The sequence below is a fragment of the Berghia stephanieae genome, chromosome 9 (assembly GCF_034508935.2).
Source record: "Berghia stephanieae isolate SIO BIC M18660-M18661 chromosome 9, UCSD_Bste_1.3, whole genome shotgun sequence".
In the NCBI taxonomy this organism is placed as follows: domain Eukaryota; kingdom Metazoa; phylum Mollusca; class Gastropoda; order Nudibranchia; family Aeolidiidae; genus Berghia; species Berghia stephanieae.
In genome coordinates, this window is record NC_088368.1 from 36,750,375 (window position 1) to 36,762,874 (window position 12,500).

General features: G+C 36.2%; 1 protein-coding gene across 1 annotated transcript in view; it reads left to right on the forward strand.

Moving 5' to 3' along the window:
- The window catches only part of LOC144980154 (uncharacterized), a 44,662-nt gene that overhangs the window by 22,957 nt on the left and 9,205 nt on the right, over window positions 1-12,500 (forward strand). The window contains exons 5-7 of the mRNA XM_078927718.1: window positions 1-51; window positions 1,973-3,144; window positions 5,924-6,074. The exon at window positions 1-51 is cut by the window's left edge and continues 132 nt beyond it. Of these exons, the coding sequence (XP_078783844.1) occupies window positions 1-51; window positions 1,973-3,144; window positions 5,924-6,074 (1,374 nt within the window). The remainder of the gene's footprint in view (window positions 52-1,972; window positions 3,145-5,923; window positions 6,075-12,500) is intronic.

Here is a 12,500-nt window from a genome sequence, read left to right on the forward strand (position 1 = left end):
GGCTTCAAGGCCCATCGCAGCCTTCTGACAGCTCTGATGAAAACCCAGAAGGTAGGAAAAGAAAGAGAAAAGGAAAAAGGAAAGAAAATGAAATGAATTACACACACAATGGATCATACAAATTTAAATAGTATCTTTTAGAATTAAAAAAAAAAAGAACACAAGCAAAATATAAAATGGAAACAAGAACAAAATAAAAAATAAAGATCAAGAAGAAATAAAAAAAAAAGAAGAAAAGAAAAAAGAATATGGAAATGAAATAAAAAGAAAGACAAAAGCAAAAAAGAAAGAACACCCACCCCCCCAAAAAAAAAAAAAACAAAAAAAAAAAACAAAAAATAAAACATATTGAGAATCAGACAGAAGAAAAGGAAAAAAAAAAACACAAAAAGAAATTAACACCCCCCCCCCAAAAAAAAAAAATCACCCTGAAACAAACAAACAAAACAGTTTTTAAACAGCAAAACACAACAAAACATTTTTTAAAATACAAAAAAACAAAAAAAAAAACAAAAAAAAAAACAAAAAAAAAAACAAAAAAAAAAACAAAAACAAATTAAAAAAAAAACAAAAACAAATTAAAAACAAAACAACCCCCCCCCCCCCCCCCTTAAAATACAAAAATAAAACGAAAATACAAAACAAGAAGAAAAAAACCCAAGAAAATAAAAAAAAATAAAAATTTTAAAAAAGGAAAAAAAAAAAGAACAAGAAAGAAAACCCATACAAAACCACCCCCCCCCCCCCCCCAAAAAAAAAAAAAAAAAAAAAAAAAAAAAAAAAAAAAACCCAAAAGAAAACCCCTTCCCCAACTAGATGTTTACACCACAGAGATTTATATAGGAGCAAGATGGTGCACTCTTGGAAATCGTTAAGGCAAGTGACGCGCTCATAAATCTTTTTTTTTAATGTCAAAATAACGACCATAAGATTTGAGGCCATGTCGTAGATTTTATCTCTATAATTATTATATTGATATTTAGGTTGTATTTTATCTCTCATGTTGTTTTATAGTATCATGCTATGTAGCTTTCAACAATGAACTACTCTAAATTTCCTGCGATCTAGGTACACATATATACAGGTCTGATAACCGGGCACTAATTATGGGCCTGATTTAATATTGTTGTAATGGAGAAAATGTTGGTATTGGTTTGAGAGTATTTCCATTACAAGAATGAGCCAATTACCATTTGGATTGTCTGACCTGCAAATAAGTATACGTCGCTCCCGATCAATGCTGCAATTGATGAGACTTTGAAAAATGCTCTTTATTAACATTCTCTCACCGTACTCCGGTGTAAATAAGTGCCTGTGAATAAGTGTCTCTGTTGGAAAAGGATTGTAATATCGCCTAACAAGCGTCATGTTTCGTTTTACATGTTACATGTTGCTGTTGGCTAGGACCCCTTGTAAAGCGCTCTGAGCACGTTTTGTGGATATTGCGCTATATAAATGCTCTATTTAAAAAAAAAAAATCTCAATCATCTTCTGAAACTTCTCTATTTCCTTAATTTTTGTTAACTAACCAACTGCCTTACTCTAGGAAAAAAATAACGATAAAAATTGAGTTGTAAGCTTCAATTTATAAGACGAAAACAGGTATTGTGGACGTTTCGGGTTTCCCGATTGTGATAGTGGCCTTGTTAATGAGAATGAACAAAAACATTGAATTTGGCCAAAAAACTCGTTCGTCAAATATCGATCCATTGAAATGACCCTTATCTTGGCAGAAACTCAACAACCTGGGACTCCTAGTTTTTTCAGGAAAATTTTAAATACAGCAATGTGTTGTTTGATTTTTTCAGAATGCTACAAGCTTCTCAAGAAAGACATTTATTTGAACTCATCGACTCCAAAACGTTAACTTAAAATTCGTTTTTGATTATCAGGTCCACCATGACCTAATGCCAATCTAGATGATATTTCTCATTTTCTTCAAACATTTATTTTTCCCATCTTTCTATTCCAGAGAAGAGAGAAGACTCACCGAGTCCCAAGAAAGCCGAATCTCCAAGAAAACAAATGTCTCATCATGACAAAGATGGCGACATCAAAAACAACAATGATAACGACAACGACAACACTACTTCCATTCTTTCACCGCCAGCCACACCGGAAGTCCGTCACAGTACGCCAGAATTCCAAAATGCACCGGATATCCGGTCATCACATTCGGATAATGTCAACAATCCAATGTTACCCGGGTCGCAGGCAGCCATTGACTTCCAAAACATGTTCAACGCCTTCGCTCGTCCGGGTCAAATTCCAAATTTCGACTTCATGACACAGACAAACCCGATGTTCTGGAACGCTTTGAACATGAGATTTCCTGGACCTCTGACAAACCACCATGACAAGCTGTCTGCATTCTGGGCTCTACCTCCTCAAGCTCATGGCCAGCAGTCTTTACTAGACAAAGTTACTCAAAACACCAATAGCAATAATAACAACGCCCTTGCCATCTTTCAACAGCAATTTTTACAGCAACAGAAAATCCAGCTCCATCAGCAACACCAACATCAGCAACATCATCAACAACAACAACAACAACATCAATTACAACTTCAACTACAACATCAGCTTAATCAAAAACACCACAAAGAACAAATGAATCAAATAGCAAAAGATTTCAACATCGGCAACTTATCACCACAACAACAACATCAACTCATAATCCAACACCGACTACAACAGCTAAAAAGTCCAAATGGTAAACTCCTCCACCACCCCCATCAACCTCAGCCTCCGCCACCTCCGATGATGCTCTCTCCACACACACCACAGCATCCAGTATTATTTCCCGGATTTCCTGCAGGAGGGCCCAGCCCTATTTTGTCTCCGAGCACACCATCGTCATTCCAACCAACCTTGCCCTCTCCCATCGGACCAGTCTTGACCCTACCCAGCCCAGTCTCGCTGTCCAATCGAAGCGTAGGAGGAGGCAATTTCGAGGAGAAAGGGTGTTTCGAGTGTGTCAAATGTTCCAAACAGTTCAGCACATCTCACGGCCTTGAAGTCCACGTCAGGAGAACACACAGTGGTCGTCGTCCTTATGCTTGTGATATCTGTAACAAAACCTTTGGTCATTCGGTCAGCTTGACACAGCATCGGTCAGTGCATACACAAGAACGATCATTTCAGGTGAGAACTGTCTGCAAATCTTTACGTGCATAATTTGTACATTCTTGTTTGGGTTTCCCTATAGATATTTTCTATTTACATAGAGTACACAAATAATCTATAACAATGCAAAATTTAATTACGAAAACAGATAAATGGACGTTTCGGGTTTCCCCTTTATCAACAAAACAGGATGAATGAAACACTACAGATGAATGAGATTATGTGGTAGTGTTTTGTGGATAAAAGAGAAACCCGAAACGTCCATTTTATCTTTTTTTTTTTCGTATTTTCTATGGTGTTGTGGTAGCACGTCTGACCGGTAATCGGGAGCTCTGATATTCGATCAGCAGACGAGGTTGGTGGATAATATTGGGATTAGATATTTATATCTATTTTTTCTTGTATTTTTATCTCTGTCTTGCCTTGAGTGGGGTCTTCGACAGCTCAGTTGGTTGAGCACTAGCTTGCAAAGCGAGCGACGTCGATAATAATAATAATAATAATAATAATAATAATAATAATAATAATAATAATAATAATAATAATAATAATAATAATAATAATAATAATAATAATAATAATAATAATAATAATAGTAATAATGATAATAATAATAATAATAATAATAATAATAATAATAATAATAATAACTAATAATATAATAATAATAATAATAATAATAATAATAATAATAATAATAATAATAATAATAATAATAATAGTAATAATAATAATAATAATAATAATAATAATAATAATAATAATAATAATAATAATAATAATAATAATAATAATAATAATAATAATAATAATAATAATGGTGAAAACTTATATAGCGCTATAACTCCGAGACACCAGACTCTAAGCGCTTAAATTACAAATTACTTTGGCTAAAACATAATCATTCGCCCACACAAGCACACACACACACACACACACACACACACACACACACACACACCACACAACACAAACCAGACCTTTCTTGCTTCTCATACCATATACTAAAGGCGAAACAGATAATATGTTTTAAGCGAACGTTTAAAAATAGACAAAGATTCTTTTTCACGAATTCTCTGCGATAACCGGGTTCGAGATTATTTATCTGATCCCGCTGACCACTCAGATGTGATTGGGTAGCTGGGTCTGTTAGACCTGGAGGGAAGTACTTTGCTATAGACTAGTGTCCAATCGAAATGGGTAGCAAGCTATAACAATTGTCTTTTTCACGCTTTGGAAATCGGGATAAACTCCGGAAAAAAACAAAAAACAACTCAGACTCCTTGGGCCCAAAGGCTTTTTACACCGCCTTGATCTTGACGTGGATCCAAAACATAATATGCAAGAGACACGAATTGTGTCCATCATAGCAACTGCACTGTACAGTAAATTAAAAATTGAATTTTTTATAGCGCAATATCCACTAAATGTGCTCAAAGCGCTTTACAAGGGGTCCCTGGTCAACAGCAACATTTAACGTGTAAGACGGGACATGCCGCCTGTTAGGCGATATTACAAATTTTCGGACAAAGACAACGCTGTTAACGGCCAGGTACTCATTTTACACCTGAGTACAGTGAGAGAAAGTGAGTAAAGAGCCTTTTCCAAGGACTCAACTATGCGCCGAGCGCGAGGCTTGAACCCAGGACTTTCCGATCTGAAAGCGAGTGTCATACCACAAGGCCACATAGCCGTACAGTAAAAATTAGAAACACACACATATGTGACTCACAGTCTCATAACGGTATAATGTCAACGCTTTTTAGATAACAACAATTGATTCATCATAGGCTTATCCCTCCTGGGCATGGCCTTTGCAACTGCCAACCGAAACAATCTTCTGTTCTGCGCCATCCTTCCCCATTCAGTCAGAGCCACATCAGTTCGCTGACATCTTGTGACCATCTTCTTGTGTCTCCCTCTCCCTCTTTTACCCTCCAATGTAGCTTCCGGGTGAGTTGCGACGGTGCACGAGTGCGGTACGGAATTTGCTGATTGGGTCGATCGTCATAACATAGTAAAAAAAATAATTGAGCTTTTATATAGCGCAATAATCCACTAAACGTCTCAAAGCGCTTTACAAGGGTCCCTGACCAACAGCAACACGTAATATGTAGAACGAGAAATGACGCCTGTTAGGCGACATTACAATTTTTTTTCCCGACATAAACAACGCTGTTTACGGCCAGGTACTCATTTTACATCTGAGTACGGTGAGAGAATGCGAGTAAAGAGCCTTTTTGAAGGAATCAACTATGCGCCGAGCGAGACTCGAACCCAGGACCTTCCGATCCGAAAGCGAGTGTCATACCACATTACCACATAGCCGCACCATAGAAGTGTGAGCACCATTAGAAGCTGCTGCCCTTTGACACCGTTAATGTTTGAGGCCTACTACTGTATGTGTCGAATGATGTTTTGAACGTCCTAATACTGTTTCACGTATATCTTTTCATCAATGTCCCTTATTTCATTTGCGGCTATGTGGTCTAACACATTCACTCTCGGATCGGAAGGTCCTTGGTCCGAGCCTCACTTGGTGCATAGTTGAGTCCTTGGAGAAGACTCTTTACTCACATTCTCTCACCGTACTCATGTGTAAAATGAGTACCTGACTGTTAACAGCGTTGTCTCTGTCCGAAAAAAATTTGTAATATCTCCTTACAGGCGTCATGTCCCGTCCTACATGTTAAATGTTGCTGTTGGCCAGGTACCCCTTGTAAAGCGCTTTAAGCACGTTTAGTGGATTTTGCGCTTTATAAAAACCCAATATTTTTTTCATTTCATTACCTTTCAGTGTCAGCAATGTGGGAAATCCTTCAAGCGGTCATCCACTCTGTCCACCCATCTCCTGATTCACTCGGACACGAGACCCTACCCGTGTCCCTATTGCGGCAAGAGATTCCATCAGAAGTCGGACATGAAGAAACACACCTATATCCACACGGGTAAGTTCATTTCTATAACTCTTTACAGTCACAATTCGATTTTACTCTATCTGTCATCTTTCCTTTTTCAGGATTTTCCCCAAAACTTCACACCCAACTAACACAAAAATAGATTTTTTATCACTCTGACACAATAGCAGTAAGTTCTTGCGATACATATTTTCTTTAGTAAAACATGCTCTTACAACAAACTGTTCATTTTCTTTCAATTTTATAATGAACAAAAGCAATTTGAATAAGAAAAATGTTGGTTGTATCGTAACGAATGTGACGATTTTCCTATAGTTGATAAGGAGAGAGTTAAGTATGGGTCTAAATACATGCTGGGTTGGGTTGGCTTTTTTTCAGAATACAACAGTATGGAATTTTTTTTTTTTTTGGTACTGTCACTAAATATTTAGAATTGATCAAGTTTTCTCAAAATAGTCTCATCTCCTTCCTTTGTCCGCGTGGACCCCGCCCACTTACGACAAGACTGCTACTGTTATGGGCCCCCCTGGGGACCTCCATTAAATTGGCTCACTCCTTTTGTGCGTCCCTGTGGCACCCCCGCCCAGTGTATGGCACCACGGGGTTGCCAGATTAATTTTACTAAAAAATGCCGAACACGTCACAAAATAATGCCAAATTCCGATCTGAAAAAAAAAAAAAGCCATATAATTGTTCAAGGAAGCAAATTTTTTCCGTCTGCTAAATTACATACAAACGAAGAAATAAATCTTTCTATTTTTTCGTATCCCGCTTTCATGGAAGAGGGTCTTAACGTAGTATGAATTTTCCATTTTGAATTGTCAGTAAAATATCGAAAATTAGTATGATGTTTTGTATGCTAATTTGTGTATAAGTAAAATAAGGTAAAGTTTCCAAAATGAATAGATAGATAGATAGATAGATAGATAGATAGATAGATAGATAGATAGATAGATAGATAGATAGATAGATAGAGAGAGAGAGAAGAAGAGAGAAGAGAGATAGATAGAGAGAAGAGAGAGAAGAGAGAGAGAGAGAGAAGAGAGAGAGAGAGAGAGAGAGAGAGAGAGAGAGAGAGAGAGAGAGAGGGAGAGAGAGAGAGAGAGGATAAAAAGTCAAAATTCCAATCCTGATTTTCCATATCAAACTGCTTTTTAAAAAAATTTAAATGCCAAATTTTAAAAAATTCGCAATGAAAACGCCAAACTGACAACTTTGTATTATCACTCTCGATCCTTCTCTCCTTTCCTTCATCGAAAATCAGAAAATTTCTTTAATTCAATGACGGTATTGGCTATCTCGACCCGCAAACACGGAGACAAACATGCGTGCGCATCTCGGACAATAGTCAAATGAAAAACGCCTGGCTTGAAAATGAAGTGATTTCTTCTAGTCTACAAATATGAGTCGGTGCGCTGTCTATATAAAAATTATCTCCCCTTGTTTGTCCTCTGGATTCAATGTTAACACGGAATTTGATTTAAGAGATGACGTGGACTTTTTAAATTAGCGCCAGTGAGGAGAGAATATCAGAGTTATCCTTCCTTGATGTTTGCCAATCTGGAGAAAGGAAGATATTGCCCAACAGATTGCATGGTTTAGAGTTGTTAGCGCTGGTGGGGGGAGGCGGGGGGGGGGGGGGGGATTATATATATAGAAAATAAATTAAAATAGCATATTTAACTACATACTACTACACTACTACAACTACTACTACTACACTACTACTACTACACTACTACTACTACAACTACTACTACTACTACTACTACTACTACTACTACTACTACTACTACTACTACTACTACTACTACTACTAACTACTACTACTACTAACTACTACTACATACTACTAACTACTATACTACTATAATAATAATATAATAATAATAATAATAATAATAATAATAATAATAATAATAATAATAATAATAATAATAATAATAATAATAATAATAATAATAATAATAATAATAATAATAATAATAATAATAATAATAATAATAATAATAATAATATAATAATAATAATAATAATAATAATAATAATAATAATAATAATAATAATAATAATAATAATAATAATAATAATAATAATAATAATAATAATAATAATAATCCAACACACAGAACTCTGCGTAACCTTAAACGTTTATAGCCTGATAGAATTTAATTCCAACTAGTCATTAAAAATGGCTGTCTAAAAACATGAACAAACTGCTGAGTGACGTCAATTTCATTCCATCGATAGAACATTTCCGAGAATTCTCCATGCTCAATAAATGCGCTTCAGAATGCTTTCATTTATTCGTCAACAAGCCCTCTGGCACTGAAACCCTACATCATACAGTACAAGTCTGTCGTCTGTTGAGAAACTTTCCAATAAAACTTAAATAATCTTTATACGTTGTTGGTCACTGCGTATAGCCAGGTACTTATTCACACCCGAGTTCAGTGGGTAAATGGGTGTAACTGTGCCTTACCCAAAATAATACAAAACGCAGAGGCCTGCTCTATAGATAGTATGCGCTTGGCTAAGAAGCTCACAACATTACCATTTGGAAGTATAACGGAATAACAATAAAACAATGTGTAACCTTGAACGTTTATAGTCTGGTTAATACAGTTTAGTGAGTATTACTCATAAACGCGGATGGCAAGAAGCAATAACAAAGACATGAGTGACGTCAACTTCATACTGTCTATACCTATATAAATAGGAGCCCCGATATGTCAGACGGTAGAACACTCGCTTCACACACAAAGGGACCCAGGTCGATGTCGGGACAAGTGGAGAATTTTTTCCTGACCCCCCATGTCCACCCAGAGGTGATTTGGTTGCTGAGTTTATCAAATCTGGTGGAAAGTATTTTGAAAATAGACCTGCATCCTTTCTTAAGGGTATTGTCCTAGAAAAAAAAACAAAAAAAAAAAACTCTGGCTCCATGGACCTAACGGCATTGAACGACGTGCACATATATGCAGGTCTGACAGCCGAACCCACTCATGGGCCTAGTTTAACATTGTTGTAATGGACAACACTTTGCGTCAATTTTTTGAGATTTCCATTACAACAATGAACCCACTACAATTAGGTTATCAGACCTCCAAATAAGAGCACGTCGGCCTTGAAAGAATATTATACCTACACATTCTCCCATACATACAGAGAGATGTACAATGAGATTTCGGTCGTACAAAAGTTGTCTCTGTCAATAAAAAAGTACATAGCCCTTTACGAGTGTCATGTAGATAGGTTAAGGTTTAGTCTTACTGTTGACTTCGACTTAATCGTAAAGTACTGATCACATTTAGCGATTAATGCGCTATGTATAAAACCGTGCTTCCTAACAAAGGGAGCTTACATCAATGCTTTTGTTTATTCATCTTAACAACGCCACTACCACATTATCTCATTCGTCTGTAGTGTTTCATTCATCCTGTTTTATTGGTAAAAGGAAACCTGAAATGTCCATTTTATATGTTTTCGTATATTAAATTGAAGCTTACATTCAATTTCACATTGTTATTTATATTAAAAAGCTCGCGTTCTATAACTGTTGAGAAGATGAAGCCAATTTTCTTACTAGCCTACTACACACATTCCCGAGTGATAAAATAGTTCTAAAACTCTATCATTCTTTGTCCACAACGTTATGGTTCCCTTATGACGTTAGAACAAATCACACAGTATGTATAGATGTATTGTCTTACCTTGGCTGCTGTTCTGTCGTTTTCTGACCAAAAACCCTATTTACAACCCGTCGTCTCAAAAAGGTTCTACGCCAAAGAGAGATTTTAAAATTAAAACGACATATATGTGCGGCTATGTGGTCTAGTGGTATGACACTCCCTTTCGGATTGGAAGGTCCTGGCCCATAGCTGAGTCCTTGGAAAAGGCTCTGTACTCATATATTCTCTCACCGTACTCAGGTGTAAAATGAGTACCTGGCCGTAAACAGCGTTGTTGTTTATATCGGAAAAAATTGTAATGTCGCCTTACAGGCGTCATGTCTGGTTCTACATGTTACGTGTTGGTCAGGGACCAGTTGTAAAGCGCGTTGAGCACGTTTAGTGGGTATTGCTCTACATAAAAAACGGTATTATCTACATCGTCATGTAGAAAACACAGAAAACTAAAATTTGATAAGTCTTAATTAATTTCCGGCCATGTGGTCTCGTGGTATGACACTCCCCCGTACGTTGCCATCGTAAACTTATAGATAGTATCCGCTTGGCTAAGAAGTTCACAAAATTGGGTTGTAATTTTCGGTCTTTCTTTCGTTTCTTTATCTTTGTTATTATTTTTAAAATTCCTCCTCGCAATGTTGGTTGGATATCGTGCATATAGACTAACACCTTTCAGGTTTTTACGATATATTAATATTCGCGTGTCACGCCTAGTGAGTGTTGTATGCAAATCCAAAAATCCCATTGTTAGAATATCGTGTTATCAAGCTCATCATTTTTTACGACGTTAATAAACACACACACACACACACACACACACACAGACACACACACATACACTCACACAAAACTAAATAGACATATACATCAGGTACACCATCAGGTACCTCACAGCAACCCTCTTCCATTTCCCCCCCCCCCCCACCCCCACCCCCGACACACACAGCCGCGCGCGCACCAACAAACACATAAAATCACATACCCATCACCAATAACCTCACAACACCTCCCCCCCCCCCCAATCCTTCTTAAAAGACACACAGACATTTATATACGAGCAGCGTGTCCTCACTCACACTCCAACACTCCCAAACACCAGAGGGCGCTAAAAACCAGATCACAACAAAAGGAAACCTCCCATCAAAATCAAACACTCGAATGAAGTCGACAGATTGTTCAGACAAAAAGCCAATCAGACCAATCTCACCACGGCACTTCACTGAAAATACACATTAAAAACACTTTTGGCCAGATAACTTTTACTTCAATTACCAATCGATTAAAAATAACCGCCAAACTTTCAAAACTAAAAAAAACCAACCCAGATTTATATAAAATAAACAGGCAAAATACACTTTTCACGAGCTCTCCGCTTTAAAATTGCTTTGCCAAATTAGGACCATTTTGATCGATTGATATTTTATGTAAAACTTTTCCGGCCAAAATTTTAAAAAACGTTTTGTTAGAGCGAGTTATTGTATCCGTTTTATGAGTTCACACCTTGCAACACAAACAGACAGTTAAAATCTGTCATGATGTTCGGTGACAACCCTTATTTCACAGACTAGACTAAATCTAGCCTTTTGATTTCTTTTGTTCTTTTTACGCAGGCTACAAGCGACTGTGCGAGCGAGCTGTAAAAAAATAATAATAAAATCGAAGTTTCTTTATGTTAACGGGTCAGAATGATATCAATGAGTTCCAAATAAATAGAAATCGAAACTTTTACATGTTTTATAATGGAAAGCGGATTAGCCGTGTCTGTGGTAGGAAATTTATTGTATTTCATAAGTTCATAAATAAACAAGTAAATAAATTGATTAATAATAATAATAATAATAGTGATGATGATGATAATAATAATAATAATAATCTTTATTGTCCAAATTAAAGGCAATTCATGTGAGGTAAACAATGCTCAGTTTGGTTCATGGTATGAACATCAACACATTTACAAATACAGACACAGCCATACACGAACATACACGCTTGCACATTGTTTCTACACATGTATACAAAAGAAATGAGCGTACATACAAACACATATACATACATACATACATACATACATACATACATACATACATACATGCAGACATACATACAAACCAGCATATCATCGTATATGCATGCCTACATTCATACATACATACATACATACATACATACATACATACATACATACATACCATAGATATACACCTTGTACTACCAGATCGCTTGCGAGAATTGGCGGGGTTACTATACGTCACTAAAAAATTACCGCGACGAGCACGCGAGCTTGTTCTTCGGTCGGCCGCCATAACTTGGGGCAAAGTGAGGTGTATGTGTGTGTTTGCTACGGTGTGTTTCGCCTTATTTGAAGGTAATAATAGTAAGAGTATATAGTTGAGGTTAAAAAAAAAGACAAAACAAGGCGTGCCATATTATTATTATTATTATTATATATTATTATTATTATTATTATTATTATTATTATTATTATTATTATTATTATTATTATTATTATTATTATTATTATTATTATTACCATTATTATTATTATTATTATTATTATTATTATTATTATTATTATTATTATTATTATTATTGTTGTTGTTGTTACTGTTTTTGTCGTCACTGTCATCCCCCCCCCCCCCCATTATTATTGATAGTGGTAGTAGTAGTAGTAGTAGTAGTAGTAGTAGTAGTAGTAGTAGTAGTAGTAGTAGTAGTAGTAGTAGTAGCAGCAGCAGTAGTAGTAGTAGTAGCAGCAGTAGTAGTAGTA